Source organism: Sinocyclocheilus grahami, unplaced genomic scaffold, assembly GCF_001515645.1.
Source record: "Sinocyclocheilus grahami isolate Dianchi unplaced genomic scaffold, SAMN03320097.WGS_v1.1 scaffold58.1, whole genome shotgun sequence".
In the NCBI taxonomy this organism is placed as follows: domain Eukaryota; kingdom Metazoa; phylum Chordata; class Actinopteri; order Cypriniformes; family Cyprinidae; genus Sinocyclocheilus; species Sinocyclocheilus grahami.
In genome coordinates this window covers 1,416,321-1,436,683 of record NW_015505237.1, presented here as the reverse complement: position 1 = coordinate 1,436,683, position 20,363 = coordinate 1,416,321, and the positions used below count along the sequence as shown (strand labels likewise).

Here is a 20,363-nt window from a genome sequence, read left to right as displayed (position 1 = left end):
ATGACAGCTATGACTTACTCCGACTTACAAACTAAAGGTTTGTCACGAACAAAACACAGCCGAGGATGTGCTTCAACTAAGTCAACTATTTTCTGACCCTTATGTCAAAGTGAAGGGTGCTTAACCTTCAGGAAATGTATATAATAATAATAATAATAATAATAATAATAATGAACATCTAATGATAGTATAATATATATATAATACAAAATATATAATAAAATAACATTATTTTAAATAATACAATAATATGTATTTTATTAATTTAATCTTATTTTCTTCTGAAAGAAGTCTCTTATACCCACCAAGTCTGCATTAATTTGGTCAAAAAATAAAACTGTAATATTGTAAAATATTATTAACATTTAAAGTAAATGTTTTTTTCTATTTTAATTAATAAGTAAATCATTTTCCCTATGATGACAAAAGCTGAACATTCTTCAGTGTCACATGATCCTTCAGAAATCATCCCAATATGCCGATTTGCTGCTCAAGACACATTGTTATTATTATTATCAATGCTGAAAGCAGTTGTGATGAATGTTTCTGTGGAAACCATGCATTATTGATTATTGATACATTATTTCTCAAGATTCTTTGATTAATAGAAAGACAAAAGGACAGCATTTATTTTAAATGAAAATATTTTGTACAAATATATATTTATACACACTTTATATATACAGTATATAACATTTATATTACTAAAATGAATATAGAAATATATTTTGTATTTCAATAGTTTGTAATAATGTATTATATAATAATTCGTTTTGTATTATTTAATTATATAAAACTATATAATTGTATTAAATTTATATAATATTAATAGAACATAATTTTGCAGTTAATACATAAATATTTTGCATTTGAATACTTTGTAACAATCTTTACTGTCACCTTTGATCAATTTAATGTGTCCTTGCTGAAATAAAATAAATCTCACTGACCCCAAAACCTTTGAATAGAATCAACAATAGAACAAAACAATAGAATCCTTACATTTACACTTACTTACATTCTTACATTTATTTCCAGCCCTGTTACCAAAATGAGTTACTTGTCTAAATACATCTTGCTTGATTTAGTTATTTTCTTGAAATTAACATTAAACAAACAGATGAATTCCTTGGAAGTAAAAGCATGTAAAAGAACATTTGTCAACAGGAATCTAGTATAGCATCACGATCACAGGATGTTTTTATACACAGCAAAGACCTAGATTTTATTTGATTTTTTTGTAACGTTTTTTCCCGTACAGTGGCTGAGGAGTACACACTGAAAGCTTGTAAAAATGAAATGAGCGTTACATAGGATGAATGAATTGCTGAGGTGTCCTTAACTCCTTGCACACAGGCAGAAATTCTATGAAGCTGAAGTCAATATTTGCTCTCGAGGGCTGGGTGCACAGGCCACTCCTGATCACACACACTCCAGCAGCCATCTGCACCGACTGCGTCCTGAGAACACGGATCTGACAGACAGGAAGGCAAACGCACCCGCAAACGACTGTTAGCCATTTGGCCGGACTGCCATGAGAGGGGGAGGATTCAGTCGAATCCTAACGTAACCCTGTTTGACATATTCAACCGACGAGGCATTTAGAGGTTAAAAAAAAAAAAAAAAAAAACTGAGAGAGTGGTCCTTATATACTGACACTTGCTCCGAAAATAAAAGTTAATTTGAGAGAAAACGTGGATTTCGTAACGTTTATTCATTTACATGTAGAAAAACACCTTACATTTCTGAATGTGCCTTTTATTGTGTTTATGCGGCGCTCTGACACATAGACATCTCTCCAACAACAATAGAAAAGAAAAATCATCAGACTTGTATCAAAATAAAATCATGGGACAATAGTGAATCCAACAAAAAAAAAAAAGAAAAAGAAAATGGAGTCCCACAAGAGACAATGGCCACGGTTTTCACAGAAAACACCTGAATACATTTGGCCTTGATGACAGTGGTTTGTAGCCCAGGTTAGGCTCAGCTTAACACTGATAGAGCAGGACAGACCCACACGGGTCCGAGAACACGAGCGCACAGCAAATCAAGCCACAGCATCAACATCAAGTAGGAAATCAGCACTAATTCTCCTGATTATCACACTACACAGAACAACAGCTGATATTTCTTTAGCAGGCTAGGATCACTTTCCATCACAAAGTATCGATTCAAGTATTCAGTGGGACTTCAAAAATGCAAAAGGTAGCGGTTCTGAATAGTATTAAGCCCCCGCGTACATACTATTTCCAATTCAGGGCGAAAAGTGAACATAATACCAATTCATCAATACATTTCAGTATCTTTAAAACTAAAAATCGTGGACTGAAAAAACGAGAACCGTGTGTGAAAAAGGAAAGCATCTACACATTTCATAGAAGTACGGTTTCTCCCTCTTCAATAGAAACCTGAAAATAAAACATCAAACAGTACGGCACCGTCAGAGGGACTTAATTCAACCAGAAAATCTTAAAATAAACGTTCTGTGCGGTGATAACTTTTCAAAGTGTCGAGTTCATTAGGCAAAGAATGACTGACGTGTGTATTATAATTTAGAAAACTGCACATCCAGTATCTTGGGTTTTTGCCACCGGGAGAAGCTTAAGGAACTATTTACATCGTGTCCTAGTGGTTACAGAGTTCTGTAGTACAATCTTTAGCAGTCAGGTCAGTGGTACACAGAATCACAATAAAAAATATACATCTCCAGGAATCACTATTTACAGGTAGGCTGCAAAGTCAAGTAATGTGTCTCTTCACAGAGGATCTCAGATCTTCTCACAGCTTTCCAGATGAGGGAAAGTAGTGTCAAATGGAGAAGAAATATTAATGTTCAGATCCAATGAAGCTACTGTACAGTCGGAGGAAGCAGGTGGGATTGTGCTGTCACAGACGCAAACGTCCCCGGTTTCAGTTTCTGTCCACGAGGCTCATTTCGAGTCCTGTTGCCCACTAGTGGCGAGTTCAAGGAACAGCAGTTTTCGGTGTGTCAGTGACCGTGCTGGGGAGGAAGCGGTGGTCCGTTTACACCGGGGTGGTAAAACGCACAAACGTTATTTTCATACCGACAATTTCCCTTCATCATGAAGTGGCGACACACCGGCCTATTTGACATGTCTGAAATTAAACCAAAAGATTGCTATTTACATGCTCATTTGAAATGTTGGAAAATTCAAAGTGTTTGGCGATCAAACTTACCGCCCATGTTGTTGTGTCCCCCGCGTGGTCCCCCGCGTCCCCCTCGTCCTCTGAAGCCCGGATCTCCTCCTCTCCCTCTCCCCCGGTGGAAGTGTCCTCCCCGGTGCGGGCCTCCTCTCATGGGGTCGTCGCCCCAGTAGTTGCCGTTGTCCGCCCCGCGGCCCTGTGGACCAGGTGGAGGACCCATCATGCGTGGGCCGCCGGCGTTGAAGGGTGGGCCGTGGCCGTGGGGAGGAGGAGGATGGTTGAAATGTGGTCCAGGGGGCTTGTTTGGAGGGAAACCCCCATTCATGGGCATCGGCATGTTGTTCATGCCGGGGCCATGGCCAAGCAGACCCATGTTCACTATGAAGTGAGGGAAACAGAACATTAAATATGCTGCTTAACCATCATGCAGTTGTTCCTCAACAAAGTTTCAAGTTTATTTGTATAGTGCTTTTTACGATACAAATCGTTGCAAAGCAACTTTACAGAAAATTTAAAATTTAAAACAAAGCAATGTTATGCTAAACTACAACTAATAATAAAAGGCTTTAGTTTATTGAAATAAATCAGAAATAAAATGAAAGATATTAAATGAAAAGCAAACTCAAAAAAACTTGAAAATTTGAAAAATTACTTAAACTAAACTGAAATAAAAAATAAATGATAACAAAACTAAAAAAAAATCACCAAAGCACGTTACAAATTTTCAAAAACGTGTTATTTGAAAAAAATATTAATATAATAATAATAATAAAAACTTCATTAGAAATACTGATTGGCAACTAACTGATACAAGTAAGTAAATAAAATTACTTGAACTAAAACTGAAATTAAAGCTGAAAAAACTAATAAAATCAATAAACCAAAATAAAAATAAAAATAAATCAAAATCACAAAAAAATTACTAAAACCTTAACGTTTTGGTTAATTGAGAAATTGAACAAAATATAAAGAAATAATTAGAATAATAAAATAAGTTGAAGTACTAAAATTATTCAACTAAAACCGAAATAAACCTAAATAAAAAATATTTTAAAAACATAGCAAAAAAATAGCTATATTACAATGAAACAGTTGAAAGAGAGCAAACACGTACTTGGCGGAGCATTGGCAGGTTGGTTCTGATTCTGGTTCTGGTTTTGTTGCAGAGAGCCCAAAAGCTGCTTGATCTTATCTGAGAAATCAGGCTGTTTGATCAGGTCCTCTGGAGTCTGGTTAGATCCCTGAGCACCCTGAAAACCAGAGGAGACGCTTAAAATAAAAGCCTTTGCACATTCTTGTGGTAAATAACATGTACATATAGCCATTAAATCTTACCATGATAGATGAGAGCAGTTCCTGCACATTAACAGCAGGGTTATTACTGGCTGGTGGGCAGTTTCCTTGCGCCTGAGGGCTGCGGCCGCTGTTGCCCAGACTCCCCATGAGGTTAGCTAGAACAGGAGGCAGCTTGGAGCTTTCATTAGAGCCTGAAGAGCCGCCGGAGGCAGCAGCGTCAGCGGACTCCATGTAATTCTCCTCCATACTGCAGTCCTACAACACCACAGACGAAAGAGGTCATCAACATGCCAAGAAAAAAAATGGAAGGGGAAAGCATATGAAAAGGTAATTGGCTGTCTTACTTCATCCAGTGGGATGAGACGAGGAGGCATGGGCTCATACGGCTCAGGGTCTGGCTCATGAGAAGTGTCTGGAACACTGCAGAGAGGGAAGCAAACCATATATGTCCATTTAAAGCCCCTAAAGACATGTTTAACCCGGTTTACTTTATTCACCAATGTGGATGATTCATTTGTGCAAGGGTTTTTAAACATCTATTAAAAACGTTTTTTTGTTAAAGCTAAAATAAAATATAATATTAGATGAAAAACCTATTTTTAATATAAAAAAAAAAAAATCCTAACAGAAAATGAAAAAATAAATACTAAATCTAAAAAAATGAAAAAAATAAAAAAATAAAATAAAGAGCAAAAAAATATATATATTTATATTTTTGATACTAATTATTTTAATACTAAGTATTTTTTAAAACTATAATAGCATATAAATAATACTAAAATGATGTGCATATTATTCTAAGTAGTTAATAATATCATGGCCCACTTTTCATAATCCAGTCAAATCCAAACGGATTCCCAGCCTATTGTGGGCATTAAATGCTTTGCGAATGTTGTTTCATGCTATGAACAATCACTAAACATGACACACTATATGAGAAAAGAAAGAATGCTTCAAAAGAAACTGAAACATCATTCAGTCATTTTGTTCTTCATCAAAGAATTGTCTTACCTCTCTTTGCTGAGGAAGATCTCCTGCAGAATGCCCATCTCTCGGTCTCTCTGGATCATCTTCTCTCTGCTGCTGGAACCAGGAATGACCAGGGTGCCTATGAGGGTCAAGGGTCGTGGAGGAGTCCAGGGCACCCTCTCCTCCATGGTGTCATGAGAAAGACGACGAGCCATTTCAAACGTCTGCCTGTCCATCATCAGCTCCCGTTTGGCTGCCTCGCCGAAGTCCTTAATTTTATTAACGTTCACTGAGACAGAGGGAAAAAGAGTGATGATTATGATTGACCAAATCCCAGAAGTATTTTCAGGTATTCATAGTTTTATGCTGTAATAATATGATTTATTTTACTGTATTTTTTTATTGAAGAGAACCTTAAAAACCTCAAACGTTTAAACTGCAGTGTAAGTGAAGAAAGAGTTGCTTTACCTCTCTCAGTCTCATCCAGATCAAAGTAGAAGTACTCTTTGAGATGATCCTCTTCCGCCCACCGAACGCTTTTCTTTTTCTTTCCTTTCTTAGTCAGACTCTCCTCCTCACCGCGAGGTTCAGACAGAGCATTGGGTTTATCACCTTAAAACACGAAATAAGGCTTTTTAAATTCATACGGCTCTCAGTGAGGCTGTGGCCAATTTCTATGCAGCTGGACTCACCGGTTTCCATGGCATCAGGGTCCTCGGTGGGCACGGGTGTGCCAGGCTGCTCCAGGTCTTGGTTCTCATGAGGGGGTGTCTGAGATGAGGGCGTCTCAGGGGAAGACGGTTTGGCCTGTGTGCCCGAGTATGACTGCGGCCTGCTGTCAAACGGACAGGGCTGTGGAGCACAAGAGAGATGAAAGGAACAAAACACAGTCAGTGGGTCTGTGGAAAATTAAAATCCATGAAGCATAAACACAAATGAGGGTTGTCTGATGTGGCACACCTTGTTAGTGGTAGGGGAAACTGCTTTTGTTTTTTTTTTCTTGATTTTGATGCCAGGCACTGGAGCGGAGTTGAGGGCATCCAAAAATCCAGTGCCTTCCATCGCTAAAAGGAAGAGAAATGGATAGTAAGCACCAGTCGGAGAGGAAACCCTACTCTCCTTTATTGCAGATAATCATAATCATATTGCAGGTGCTGAACGGGCATACTCACGCTGCGGGGGTATAAGCTTGACTTTGATCTCTTTGGTAGAGTTGGGGGTGATGTTAAGGGGCTTGTACTTCTTCTCCACTGGTGGTGCGTCGGTCGGCGATGTGCTGAATGAACAGCAGTCATAATGAGTTGAATGATTCATTTTCAAACCCTCTGAAGTAAAACTGCATTCAAATTCATTCAAATCATGAATCAAATGAGAAAGGGCCTATCCTGGATTCCTGGATTACATGTGCCTGTTCATTATTTGCAAGAAAGAAATGTAGTGTCCACTTACCTTGGTCTTTTGAGAACAGCAGGCTTGATGTTGTATTTGTCTCCAAGTTGGGGTGCAGAGGGGGTTTTCTTTACAGGAACTGGAGCTGGACTCTCCACCTCCAAACCTGAAGACACAATGTTTAGAGTAAATGTAAACAGATCTTTTTTTTTTTTAAATGTGTTACTGAGACATTTGAGAAAAAAATCTATTATAAATTATATATATATATATATACATATATAGTTTAAAAAAATCATAAATATAAACCTGAACAAAATTGTTTTTGATAAAGTTAATAAAATTAAATATCAACAGTTTCAGTTAATAAAGTAAAACATACATGTAGCATTTTATATATATATATATATATATATATATATATAAATCTCTAAACTTAAAAAAAAATACAAATGTTGCATTCTTGGCAACTAACTGAAATAAATAAATTTGAAGTACTAGAACAAAAAAAAGTTGAATAGGAATATTAAAAATAAAAAAAATAATACATTTAAAAAATACTCAAATTAAAATGTAAATGTAATAAGACCTAATTAAATCATGAATAAATACTAACACTTGCTAAAACTAAAATAAAAATGAAAATATAATAACAAAACCTAATTAAAATATAACTAAATACTCTAATATTACATAAATTACACTAAAACAACACTGGTGACTAACCTGTAGAGCGGATCTTTGCATGACTTGGGGCATAAGCTTTTGGTTTGTCTTTCTTCTCTTCCTCTGCTCCTTTTTCTCGGGGCTTCACCTCTGGACGTACTTTTCCATCCTCCTTTTTCCGTTTCTTGTCTGATGGAAAACAGAGTTGGGTTATTCACCAATAATGGGAACCCCACTTTCTAATAATTCAAGTTAAAAGTGCATTAAGTCTACTTCAACCAAAACAGAGTGACATAGAAGACAATGTAAACTGGAAACCCTACCATTGGGTGACGCTCCACTGGAGACGCTCTGAGAGCGGATAATAGCCATCCAGCCTTCCACCAGCACTGACGCCAGATTCCTCAGCTCTGAGAGAAAGAGAGAGAGAGATCAAACCTGAGCTCTGGAAGACAGTAAGCAGACTTTCTGGCATTGATTCATGGAACATGTGCTCTTACCTTCTGTCTCGCCGCTCTTGCTCAGTTGTTTCACCAGCTTGGCTGTGTTGTTCTAGCAGGAGAAAAGACGACAAACAGAGAGCAGGTGTTAGAAGACTGCGGGGGCATGCGTGTGAGTTTTATGGGCCGTGGTGTGGTGAAGTACCTGTTTGAGGTGGTCCACAGTCAGGGGGAGTTTCTGCAGGGTGAGCAGTATGAGCTGCAACAGGGGGGTGTTAGTGGTGGTCTTTGAGTAGGTGAGCCAAGAGTTCAACAACTTGTAGCCTCCAACTCGAATAAACCTGAGCAGAAGAGACCGTGTCAAGCATAACCTTGAGAACAAAAAAGGTTTCAAATGTTTCTTTTGATGGATATTATTCTTACCGATTAAGTATATCATGTGACTTTGTCTGCAGTAAGATGTTCAGATACATGCATCTGCTGACCATTTTATGCGAGGCCTTCATGAGACTGTTTGAAAAGAGGAAAACATGTTAGAAATACTATTGGTAAAGGAATTCATGTTTTTTTTTTTTAGAAGGGATCCAGAAAATAAAATGGTACAGCTTCTCACCTGAAGACTTTAGCAACTCCCTCAAGGCTTCGTAGCTCTCCATCCTTCCCCAGCAGAGCTTCAACTCCTTTCAGCACCTCTCTGGGGTCCACCGGGCCCACGGCCATAGCTGCTTACTGACAGAGGGAGAGAAAACAGGGGTTATTCGTGTGCTTATGCCACTGGGGATAATCTGGATATGACACGAAATCACCCAGTCAATACTGAAATAATGAGATCATGGCACTTCAGGAGAGCTCACTGGAACAGGACAACGTTGAATCTTTGAAAAGTTTGTAGTAATGTACATTTACCAAGGCGACTGTGGATCTGAAATAACTTTGAAACAACAATTTCTGAAGACGTTGTGAACAAAAATGGTCACATGACTACCAAAGACATCACAGAACAGCAACTCTGCATGTATGCATTTAAAGAACGGAGAGAAACTCCTAAATGTTTTATAGATTGTACTTAATCAGATACGGATGTCTTATCAGTTTTCTGGCTCACACCTGATGCGATTTGAAATCACAAGTGCAATCATGACCACAGAACAAGCCGTGTCCGTTCTGTTCACAACAGCAGAATGTGAAAAAGTAATGTATTCATTAATAAACGCACTACTTCAAACAACAGTTGGTTCTCAAATTCATGTTTCATCTTTTAGAAAATTATATTATTGTAACAAAAGATTATTACTAGAGCCCCAAAATATACTCCAACTGACTACAAAGAATCCTCCTTGGTAAATAAAATGTTTAATATATGATGTCTGGTGGGCTGTCAGTATTTACTGGACTTACTGTTACTAGAAAGGGGCAGCTGCTACAACTGTTATAGTTTAACATCTGACTGCAGACTGAATTATACAGCGTTCATGTAACCAATCTTCTAGAATGATTGAATAAGTCTGTCACTTATTTAATAATATGAGAAACTCAAATGGGTGACTGGTTAAGCGAGCGCTGCATAATGTAGTTCATAATTTGAAATGATCAAAGATAAACATAGAAGTAAAATGTTATATTACATGTGTCATGTCACTGTCATAAACCCACCTGCTTTTTATATACACTGTACATTACCCAAAGTAAACATCACAGGTACAAAGAACATGTAAAATAATATAATGGCTGTGATCAATAATGTGCACTCAGATTATTATATAATTTAAATAATGAGAATTATACAAGAGCAGAAATTTAAAAAAATTAAATAAAAATGTGAGAATGCACTTAAGCATTATACATAGTTTTTACAATTTATTTTATTAGCAATTGAGTATTTTTTATTGAGTGATGGCCCTTGTAATCCTCCAGAAGTTCAATTGTAGCACAACTAATACCATTTATCACAAGTATTTCAAGAAAGACTAGGGAGGGCACAGTAAAAGTGTTCAAATGATTGACTGGATTTTCTTGTTTATCAGAAAAGCATTGTCACACGTCAGCTGTAAAGCACACAGGGACTCTGGCATTAATATCATATTTCTTTGTTAGACACTGCTGTGATCAATCTGTCTATAACCCAACATCAATAGATGAAAGATCCTATAATAAAATGAGATGTTTGTAAACACTTACAAACCGAAACCTTTACAATATTGTAAGTAACACTTGTTATAAAATCTGAAAGCATGAAAAAAATATTACAAAGACTTTACCCATATTCACAATTGTCATTGCTATGGGGTTGATGGATATAAAATGCATATGACCCACACTAGCTTCAGTGTCTTTCCATTTAATGTTAACACTTTAAATACTAATTTGATACCATGCACTTTTTGTGTACATGCTTGTTTTTACACTGTGTTTATATTTTTAAAATACCTGCATGTAAGTATTTTTGTAACTGCATCAACAGAACCCACCCTGACCTAACCTTACCAGTTTCCCACCTTAATGCTTTGCAATATAGAATAAGTACAATGCACCAAATAAATACACAAGTAATAAAATATACACTTTTTTTTGCTGTAAATAGTACATAGTAGTTAAATACACCTAATATAAAGTGGGACCAACATGTATACTAATTTTAAACAGTAAGTTTTAAATATTTTCCAATAATACTGGGGTTTTTCTCAGTACATTAAATGGACCTTTTTATTTATGTTTTCACGTTTTAAGTATGTTTTATGTATACAGAAGTCTAGAACCACTAAGTGTGGGGGGGGGGGGGGGGGGGGGGTTTCCTCATTATAATTTTTGCTGTATTTAGCTACATTTTTTATATGTAATATTACATATTAAATACATATTGCCCCAATAATATTGGCAATTTTGTCCATATTTTGGCCAAAAAAACGTGTTAAATGAATGTTAATGATTATAATAATTTTGAACATAATGTAATGTGAAAAAATATATAATGAAGGAAATAGACTCTGAAAGACTTACATGACTTTATCAACATCCAGTTGCAAGAAACTCCTTAAGTAAATAAGTGTATTATCACTAAGGGTTAAGTTAAGGGGTTTTGTGCGACTGAACACAAGACTTTCTAAGTTGTATGTCGCCACCATGTGGTTATTTCTAAATATACACAAATACAGAAACAGTGTATTTGCCACGCAGCAATAAGAAATGCAAGTATCAAATGTGATCAAGATATATTAAAATACAGAAACAAGTAGAATATTTGCAATAAAAACGGTACATTATTAGAAAAATTAGATGGACATATGCCAATGATAATAATATCTGACGTAGTTAAGTTAATTACAAAGAGAGAGAGAGAGAGAGAGCGAGTGAGAGAGAGCGAGTGAGAGAGAGTAAGAGAGAGCGAGTGAGTGAGTGAGAGAGAGCGAGTGAGTGAGTGAGAGAGAGTGAGAGTGAGAGAGACAGAGTGTGAGAGAGAGCGAGTGAGAGTGAGTGAGAGAGAGCGAGTGAGAGAGAGAGTGAGCGAGAGTGAGAGTGAGTGAGTGAGAGTGAGTGAGAGAATGAGTGAGTGAGAGAGTGAGTGAGTGCGAGAGTGAGTGAGAGAGTGAGTGAGAGTGAGTGCGAGAGTGAGTGAGAGAGTGAGTGCGAGAGTGAGTGCGAGAGTGAGTGCGAGAGTGAGTGAGAGAGAGTGCGAGAGTGAGAGAGAGAGTGAGCGAGAGTGAGTGAGAGAGTGAGTGAGAGTGAGTGAGTGAGAGAGAGAGAGCGAGTGAGTGAGAGAGAGCGAGTGAGTGAGAGAGTGAGCGAGAGTGAGAGAGAGAGTGAGCGAGAGTGAGAGTGAGTGAGAGAGAGTGAGAGTGAGTGAGAGAGAGAGAGCGAGTGAGTGAGAGTGAGAGAGCGAGTGAGTGAGAGTGAGTGAGAGAGAGCGAGTGAGTGAGAGAGAGCGAGTGAGAGTGAGTGAGAGAGAGCGAGTGAGAGAGAGAGTGAGCGAGAGTGAGTGAGTGAGAGTGAGTGCGAGAGTGAGTGAGAGAGAGAGTGAGCGAGAGTGAGAATGAGTGAGTGAGAGTGAGTGAGAGAGTGAGTGCGAGAGTGAGTGAATGAGTGAGAGAGAGTGAATGAGTGCGAGAGAGTGAGTGCGAGTGAGTGAGAGAGTGAGTGCGAGAGTGAGTGAGTGAGTGCGAGAGAGTGAGTGAGAGAGTGAGTGCGAGTGAGTGAGTGAGAGTGAATGAGTGAGAGAGAGTGAATGAGTGCGAGAGTGAATGAGTGCGAGAGAGTGAGTGCGAGAGTGAGAGTGAGTGAGAGAGCGAGTGAGAGAGAGTGAGAGTGTGTGAGAGAGAGAGTGAGTGAGAGTCACGTGATTTGCCCTGCCCACGGGAGCATCAGTGAGTATTTCTTCTTCAGTTCCTCTCACTACAGCACACTTGACTGGACACCGGCGAGACTAACCAACTAACTACAGCAGAAAATGAACAACGGGACGAGTTACACATGAAATAGAAATATACACCGAATGTATAGAGATTTTTACGACTGTTATGCATGCAAGTGTTTAGCAACGTTTGAATTCATGTTCTACATAATTTCCAAAACAGTGAAAAAGGTCTACTAATGCCGAAAAATGAGAATTTACTCACTTTGGATCGTGTGAGAAATCAGGTTTTGTCTTACCCGTAACACTGTTGTTGAAGAACTTTTTATAGTCACAACCGAACTCCTTAAACACCGAACAACACACACAATTCCTGGAACCGTCACAGTTGTCATAACAAACAAGAAAAAGTCAACAAGATTGTACATTCACTGGAGAGAAAAGATTAACATTGTATCTGTCAGGTTTCTGCTGGAATGCAGATGTGAAGAAACACATTGTTTTCACTTTTAAAGTTACATTACACCCTGTCCTGTATAAGACTGTTCCTACAGCACTATAGATCAAGTTCAACACCATGTAACCTACTTGCACTTTTTAATCAAGAGTAACATTTTGTAAGTCGCTTTGGATAAAAGCGTCTGCTAAATGACTAAATGTAAATGTAACATAAACAGCTGGCATCTTTAAGCAAATAGCAATATTCGTTTTTTGTTAGAACTTGTCAGCACAAAGCATCCAGTGTTGTTCTGACTAAAGGCCAGTAATATGAATTTATGCATCTGCTCAATAGTGGCCACGGGGGATTTGATTTGCCTTCTGTGGAAATCTCAATCTCTCATACAGCAGCTCGCGCTGAGCTGACAGCGCCTCCTCTGATTGGCTGAAGTCTGCGGTAAACCACGCCCACTATCTTTAACCACTTGTCTTCGTGAACGGGTGTCTGGTCGCCATCTTTGAATTCCAACCAGCTTTTAAAAACACAACGGCTATGTTCCCCCGCCTGGCATTTGTCTTGCTCGTTTACAAAGTGCTACTATATTTACCCCGCTAGCGACTCACGGATATTAAGACGACACCTCGAGCTGTATATGGGGATGCTGGCGACGCGAGACAGCCGTCCCGAGCTAGTCTTTCCCGTAGATCCAGTCAGAAAAACAGCCACCATTGCCTCGAGTGATCCGAGCAAACGACAACCCGTCCGCCATTTTAAAGCAAAGTCGACAAGACAAATAATACCCTATCTACGCACTCGTTAAGCACACAACACACAAAAATGCAATCTTTATAGGCAGACTGCTATGCATTTTTATAAATTATCATTGCCTAGGGAGGTTTATTTCACCAAACTAGCTCAACGGGTATCCAGTTCCGACAACTAATAACACCTAACGACATCATTATGAACAAAATGTTGCATTTCAGTCTGTTTTTCCTCTCCGTTCGGCTAAATCCACAGGCGCCACTTGGCAATCTTTATGTGCAGATTGCGTTGGTTGTTCCAGTGAGCTCTCCTCTGAAAAGAATGCAGTTTATAAAAAGCCCCAATTGAATGCGGTCACTTCCTGGCTCTGCCTATGGCAATCTTTATGTACAGATTGCTTATGACTAGCGACGGCTAGCTTATTATTCGATGATTTATCGCTACTTTAATAACCATTAGGATTGCTCCGTCTCACACACAAAGAGGAGCAGGGCGTTGAAGCCGCTGCTCTGGCTTTGCGGTGTGAGCTCATACACTAGTCTCGCTTTATCTCAGCATGCTGTCTGTCTGCTTCTAGAAACTGTGGCGCAGTTAGGTCGCCACGCTCGATTCAGCTAGGAACGTTTAATCTCGGTTTATATCTGGAATCGTTTTGGTTTTTAATACAGGATGTATAAATATGTCTGTTGCTGTCCACTCATTTCGCGTGCAAACAACAACAACAAACAAAGGACAAATTACGCGTTTTGTATTGCAGAGAATCCGAGATTGGAAAAGAAGTGCTCCAGTGCTGCGTCTGAATTTTCGTGCTTCATCATCTTCATCATCTGCTGATGACACGGATTCAGCTGAGGTACTGTCTAGATATTCAGACAGACCATGGGAATACTTAGAAAGTGAAGGTAAATATGATTGATTAGATGATTAAAATGAATTACTTGTGGTTAAAACAGCGTTTAATGTTGCTCAAATCTCTCTTTAGAGTACATTGAGCGCTATGGATCAAAGCCTGTGTGGTCTAACTATAGGAGGAATCATAAGGGGGGCGTCCCTCCTCAAAAGACAAGAAAGACCTGTATTGCAAGTTCTCATTTGTTTAGAATTTTGATTGATTGGTTTGTTCTTCAGATTTTTTTTTTTCTTCAGTCCATTAAATTTGTATTAATGAGGATGATTGTCTTGTCATAGAGAGGTGACAAGATATGCGGCAATCCTTGTCCCATCTGTCGTGATCCAAACATCATTGTCCATTACAAGGTTTGTTTTTTGATTTTGTCTTTTTTGTGTGTGTGAGGACAATGTATTTGCTTTAATATACATGCTTTTCCTCTGCAGAATGTGAACCTGTTGCAGCAGTTCATTAGTCCTCAAACAGGAATTGTGCATGATCCCACTCGAACCGGTAATGCATTTCTTAATACATTCAAGCGTCACATTTCTGGTGTGATCATGATCTGATCAGCACTTTTCATCTTCAATTGTTTCCTCAGGTGCGTGTATGAAACAACAGAAACTACTTAACAAGGCCATTGAAACTGCTAGAGATTGTGGTAAATGTACACTTTTTTTATTGTTATAAGCGCCAATGTGCACAAACAAGTCATTTTATGAAAATAAATGATCAATTTCATTATTTGGTGCACAAGTGCTTAATGTGATGTTTTTTTTTCTTCCTTCGTTTAAGGTTTACTTTCTGCCCAGTTACCTCATGTTGATTACTCGAAAGAGGACTACTCAAACACTCATGGTGCTGTAGCAGCAACTCCTGCCCCATTTTCTCTCAGCTCTGGAGAACTGTGGTATCCGTGGTATGGAAGTATAAAACCAGATGAGCGAGAACTGGCAAGAGTGAAGCGGATATACAAAGACTACCTGAAACCAGATGTTTGAATCTTGATGTAAAAGACCTTTACACATTAAGAGCAGATGCTGTGTATTTTACATGAGAACGAGGCAGTTAGGGAAAGACTTAGTCTTTACAATGGCAGGTCCTAAATCACATGTATTTTTTAAAACTAATTTATGGCGTTTTGTCTACTGAAAGGAGGAAAGACATTTCATTAAATGAAAAAAATCAATTTTGTTAAACAGCAGTACAACCCATTAAATGCACTGTACGTCTGTCCCTCACAAACTCATTTTCATTCCTATCAGAAATGACATTGTGCTACCCTGGCTAAGGTCTATTTCAAATAGCGGTTGGAAGTTTGATCCAAATGATGTTTCCATAACAGTACTTACAGTGGGGCAAATAAGTATTTGATACACTGCTGATTTTTCAAGTTTTCCCACTTACAAAGAATGGAGAGATCTGTAATTTTCATCGTAGGTACACCTCAACTGTGCACTTCTCTCTTGTAGTCGTCAAAGTCTCCATCAATCTGGCTGATCGAGTGGTCCTCAACCACCCACAGCTGGCACTGGGTCTCCGTGATGAGCCTGGCATCGTGGCTCACAATTATCACAGCTAAAAAGATTAATATTAAATGTTAATAATAAAGACTTTACCCCCTGGTTTCCACTATCATAATCATTGCATATAGTTTAGAAATCTTACAGAACATCTGAATGGATTTACATGTACACAAGATCATTCACCACAACAAATAAAATGAGTGAGAAAAACAAAAAAACATACCTCCTTTGTATTCATTGATGGCTTCTGACAATGCATCAATCGACTCAATGTCCAAGTTATTTGTGGGCTCATCCTGTACAATTGTATGGGAAAAAAATGTTAAAGGTCCCCTGAAATGCTAAGAAACACGCAGTGTTACGCCCCGTTCACACCAAGAACAATAACGATAAAGATATAGTTCTAAAAATCGTTCTCCATATTAAAGAACAGCAGAGTCCACACCACAACTATAACGATAAAGACAAAGAGAAATGATATCGTTGGAATCACTTTCAAACGATTTTTCTCCAGCTGATGAACGATAAAAAATTTGAGCCTGGCATCGTGGCTCACAATTATCACAGCTAAAAAGATTCATATTAAATGTTAATAATAAAGACTTTACCCCCTGGTTTCCACTATCATAATCATTGCATATAGTTTAGAAATCTTACAGAACATCTGAATGGATTTACATGCACACAAGATCATTCACCACAACAAATAAAATGAGTGAGAAAAACAAAAAAACATACCTCCTTTGTATTCATTGATGGCTTCTGACAATGCATCAATCGACTCAATGTCCAAGTTATTTGTGGGCTCATCCTGTACAATTGTATGGGAAAAAAATGTTAAAGGTCCCCTGAAATGCTAAGAAACACGCAGTGTTACGCCCCGTTCACACCAAGAACAATAACGATAAAGATATAGTTCTAAAAATCGTTCTCCATATTAAAGAACAGCAGAGTCCACACCACAACTATAACGATAAAGACAAAGAGAAATGATATCGTTGGAATCACTTTCAAACGATTTTTCTCCAGCTGATGAACGATAAAAAATTGACAGCCAATCAGAATCCATCCTGCTGTAACGAGCTCAAGAATTTAAAGCGGCATATGTGAGAATAAACAGACGATATCATTCGCTGGTGTGGACGCTAATATCGTTATCTTTATAGTTATCGTTATCGGTGTGAATGGGGCGTTACTCTATGTGTTGACATCATTTTAACTGAAACAGGAAGACAGGGCGGGACATATCAAGCAGCCCCGCCCCTTTTTAAAATAGCCAATAGCGTTCGTTTATATCACAGCTTGGGCTAGAGCCGTTCAGAGCCATTGAGCTCCGTAAAGCCGCATTTGACAGGGTATGCCAGCCACAATCTCATCCATATTGCTATAAAATATAGCATTCTGTGTAGAATTCAAATAGCTTTAAAAACTTTAATTTTGATTTCATGGGGACTTTAAAGTACAAATTTTAATGAAATTGAGACATTTAAAACCTTTACTCCTTACCAAGATGAGGACATCAGGTTGTCGACAAGCAAGTTCAGCAAATACCACTCTTGCTTTCTGACCGCCTAAAAACACAACAAAAAACAGGACAATTCAGAAAAAATGTCAACAAAGGACAGATGACTTTGAAAACCATGCATGAATGCATTCCTATCAGTGTTAATTTTGACAGCAAATTTTGATTTAGTTTTAGTCACAGTCTTTTGACTAAAATGTCATTTAGTTTTAGTCATATTTTAGTCATCTGAATTGTTTTTAGTTTTAGTCGACTAAATCTACAGTAAATTTAGTCGGCTAAAATCTAATGGGTTTAGTTACAGTGTAATGCACTTATTAAGCATTTCACAATTTCCAAACTCATTATATAGGTTTGATATTAAGGTTATATCATGATAGACAACGATTTAACTGCGGTGACACACAACATGCCTTTATGTTAAAATTAAATAAAACCACTTCTCATAAAGAACAAGAACATGAAAGAGTACTCGCGTGCTGTGAGACATGCTTTCTGTGTGTGTATGCTTCAGTGTGCACTCAGAAAACCGGACTGAATTGAGTTCTCTCTTGCGTCGTCAGATTTATCTATGTCTGCTCTTCTCTTACTCCCACATATTGACATTTTTTAATGTTTTATGTGACGTGCAGCAAGTGTATGTTAGCTTATGTCCCGCCGGTTCATATGTACACATCTAACCTCCGAACCACGCAGCAGATTCGTTCTGAATGAATCTCTTACCAAATCGTCCCTCCCTAACATTTTCGTCTTGTTTTTATTCGTTGACAAAAATGTCAATAGATTTACATCGTAGTTTTTGTCATTTAAAAAGAGTTTTAGTTCGTTATTGTCTCATTGTCGTCGGTGAAAAAAATGTAATTGACGAAAATTATGACGAAAATGATTCGTCAATGAAATTAACACTGATAGTGCTTACCAGACAGTTTGGAGATCTGGATGGTGTGTGCGTGGCTCTCTAAGCCAAAGCGACCCAGGCACTTCCTGGCGTCCTGGTATTGGAGGTTGAAGTTCCTCTGGAGGTACTCTGTGGGAGACTCTTCCATGTTCAGCTGATCAGCATACTGCTGGTTGAAGAAACCTACTTTCTACAGGCAGAGGCAGAAGAATGAACCAATTACTCAAAGTCAGGTAAAGGTAAAATAAAAAGAATGATTTTAAACATCTGCCCTACCAATCGATGGTTCTTCCTCATCTCTCCTTTTATCTAAAATGAAAAAGCCTCATAATTAACGCCATGAAGGAAACAAATCAACAAACATGAGGAAAAAAATTAGTACACAATGATTTTTATTGATATAAAAGCATTTTTGTTAGCAAATATGAATACTTAATAAAGATAACCAGTACGTACAGGATTTAATTTTCCAGTCAAAAGCAGGAGCAGTGTACTTTTCCCAACTCCATTGGGCCCAACAATACATACTGAAACAGAGAAAATGAACATTTCCTTGTGTATATTTTTCACCATAATTAAACTACTAGTCATGATTTTACAGACATGTTTGACTTACCCCTGGACTCCATGTCTATACCAAAGTCCACATTTGTGAACAGAGGCTTCTGGCCTTCATAACCAAAGTCAACACCTGGGATTGAAAGAAAAAATAAACCAAACTGGTCATCAACCACCCAACAAGTCTGATAAAAATAAGAAGCCACAGTGAGCAAAAGTCATAAAAGACTTACTGTGCAGGCCGAGAATTGGCGGTGAGAGCGGAGGAGGGTCAGGGAAGGTGAATTTGACGGTATATTCTCTCGGTCTCTTGAGGAGCTCTGTGGCCTCACGGCTCTCCTCCTCACGGTGGCTCTTCTTTCCCTTCTGCTGTTTCCTCGTCAGGGCCTCTTTCGTCTGTTTCTCCTGAACATGAATGATGGAGAATGAGTGGAAGGGTTTGAGAAGACTAGGACTGTGACAAAATCGAGAAAAAGTCAAGGACTTACAGCTTGTTTGGTGGATTTTCCTCCAGCCTTCAGGTCTTTGAGCTTTTTCTCTTGTTTCTCATACTGCTTCAGGAGTTCTTTCTGTTTCTGTACGTACATCTTCTTAAACGTCACTAGGAGACGTCAAGCAAACATAAAATACAGTAAGATGATTAAAGGTCTTTCATAAGATTTCATCTGTGTTGCTGTTCAGAAACAAAACTCACGGTAGTTGCCCCTGTAGTAGTAGAGTTTCTGGTTGTCCAGGTGAATGATATCTGTACAGACGTCATCTAAGAAACTCTGGTCGTGGGACACAATTAGAAGTGTTTTCTTCCAGCTCTGTAAGTAGCTAAAGGAGAAAATATGAAATGGTGATTCGTCGGAAGAATATAGCGCAAAGGTGTGACTTTTTTTCTACTGAACATGCAGCAGCAAAATTAAAAACACAGGAGCCTGACAATCTTTAGTGATGCAATTACTGTGTGACCTCCCCTTAATACAATCAAAACACACCATCGCACTGGGAACATTTGAAAGTAGGCTATTTATAATTTGCATGAAATGTAAATACATCAAATAGATGGGTTTGTTTCCTAAATAGTATCGCTTAAAGGGGTCATATGATGCGATTTAAATTTTTCCTTTCTCTTTGGAGTGTTACAAGCTCTTGGTGCATAAAGAAGATCTGTAAAGTTGCAAAGACTGAAGTCTCAAATCCAAAGAGATATTCTTTATAAAAGTTAAGAGTCAGCCACGCCTACCTAAAACGGTTCGTTCTAACACGCCCCCACATATCTACCTCACTATGTGAGAAGATTTGCATAACGGCACCCAAATGTTCACGCAAAGAAAGAAGGCGTAACTTTTATTCTCGCTGTAGTATTGTTGTTGCCACCACCATGTCGTGAAGACGCTGTATATGCTTTGTTGTGAAAGCGAAACTACTTTGTTTGGTCTTCCAAAAGAGGACGATATCTGCTTCCTCATGCATGGAGCTGATAGGTGCTGGTTGCTGAGGAAATA

At 38.3% G+C, this 20,363-nt stretch overlaps 3 protein-coding genes across 4 annotated transcripts in view; 1 reads left to right on the top strand and 2 right to left on the bottom strand.

The window, feature by feature from the left end:
• Nucleotides 1-1,737: 1,737 nt before the first annotated feature.
• Nucleotides 1,738-14,120, bottom strand: LOC107584276 (serine/threonine-protein phosphatase 1 regulatory subunit 10). 2 transcript variants are annotated; one of them, XM_016270832.1, is made up of 18 exons: nucleotides 12,573-14,120; nucleotides 8,542-8,657; nucleotides 8,352-8,438; nucleotides 8,134-8,269; nucleotides 7,989-8,040; nucleotides 7,812-7,898; nucleotides 7,549-7,677; nucleotides 6,883-6,988; nucleotides 6,606-6,709; nucleotides 6,394-6,497; nucleotides 6,126-6,285; nucleotides 5,902-6,045; nucleotides 5,476-5,722; nucleotides 4,809-4,884; nucleotides 4,504-4,719; nucleotides 4,283-4,418; nucleotides 3,202-3,546; nucleotides 1,738-3,120 (listed from the first exon to the last, which is right to left on the bottom strand). In XM_016270832.1, exons 2-18 carry the CDS (start codon nucleotides 8,646-8,648, stop codon nucleotides 2,993-2,995), a joined length of 2,364 nt encoding a protein of 787 aa, XP_016126318.1. In that variant the 5' UTR covers nucleotides 8,649-8,657; nucleotides 12,573-14,120; the 3' UTR covers nucleotides 1,738-2,992. The 2 variants fall into 2 exon arrangements, with proteins under 2 accessions (XP_016126318.1, XP_016126319.1); XM_016270833.1 differs by having other exon boundaries at nucleotides 13,336-14,120.
• Nucleotides 14,121-14,156: 36 nt separating this feature from the next.
• LOC107584330 (28S ribosomal protein S18b, mitochondrial-like) lies at nucleotides 14,157-15,745 on the top strand. Its single transcript, XM_016270907.1, has 6 exons — nucleotides 14,157-14,379; nucleotides 14,460-14,557; nucleotides 14,666-14,734; nucleotides 14,813-14,879; nucleotides 14,968-15,027; nucleotides 15,162-15,745. Exons 1-6 carry the CDS (start codon nucleotides 14,157-14,159, stop codon nucleotides 15,365-15,367), a joined length of 723 nt encoding a protein of 240 aa, XP_016126393.1. The 3' UTR covers nucleotides 15,368-15,745.
• Nucleotides 15,746-15,813: 68 nt separating this feature from the next.
• Nucleotides 15,814-20,363, bottom strand: part of abcf1 (ATP-binding cassette, sub-family F (GCN20), member 1) — an 18,559-nt gene continuing 14,009 nt past the window's right edge. The window contains exons 18-27 of the mRNA XM_016270906.1: nucleotides 19,565-19,689; nucleotides 19,359-19,471; nucleotides 19,104-19,275; nucleotides 18,929-19,003; nucleotides 18,769-18,839; nucleotides 18,589-18,621; nucleotides 18,334-18,502; nucleotides 17,399-17,463; nucleotides 16,631-16,703; nucleotides 15,814-15,944 (exon numbers count right to left, since the gene is read on the bottom strand). Of these exons, the coding sequence (XP_016126392.1) occupies nucleotides 15,814-15,944; nucleotides 16,631-16,703; nucleotides 17,399-17,463; nucleotides 18,334-18,502; nucleotides 18,589-18,621; nucleotides 18,769-18,839; nucleotides 18,929-19,003; nucleotides 19,104-19,275; nucleotides 19,359-19,471; nucleotides 19,565-19,689 (1,027 nt within the window). The remainder of the gene's footprint in view (nucleotides 15,945-16,630; nucleotides 16,704-17,398; nucleotides 17,464-18,333; nucleotides 18,503-18,588; nucleotides 18,622-18,768; nucleotides 18,840-18,928; nucleotides 19,004-19,103; nucleotides 19,276-19,358; nucleotides 19,472-19,564; nucleotides 19,690-20,363) is intronic.

What these genes read in the sequence shown, in the direction of transcription:
- LOC107584330 (XM_016270907.1), top strand. Translation starts at nt 14,157, where the DNA reads ATGTCTGTTGCTGTCCACTCATTTCGCGTGCAAACAACAACAACAAAC. An exon ending in GGAATACTTAGAAAGTGAAG is followed by an intron (nt 14,380 to 14,459) that starts GTAAATATGATT and finishes ATCTCTCTTTAG; the next exon opens with AGTACATTGAGCGCTATGGA. An exon ending in AGACAAGAAAGACCTGTATT is followed by an intron (nt 14,558 to 14,665) that starts GCAAGTTCTCAT and finishes GTCTTGTCATAG; the next exon opens with AGAGGTGACAAGATATGCGG.
- LOC107584276 (XM_016270832.1), bottom strand. Translation starts at nt 8,648, where the DNA reads ATGGCCGTGGGCCCGGTGGACCCCAGAGAGGTGCTGAAAGGAGTTGAA. An exon ending in GTCTCATCCCACTGGATGAA is followed by an intron (nt 4,720 to 4,808) that starts GTAAGACAGCCA and finishes GTGGTGTTGTAG; the next exon opens with GACTGCAGTATGGAGGAGAA. An exon ending in ACCTGCCAATGCTCCGCCAA is followed by an intron (nt 3,547 to 4,282) that starts GTACGTGTTTGC and finishes CTCACTTCATAG; the next exon opens with TGAACATGGGTCTGCTTGGC.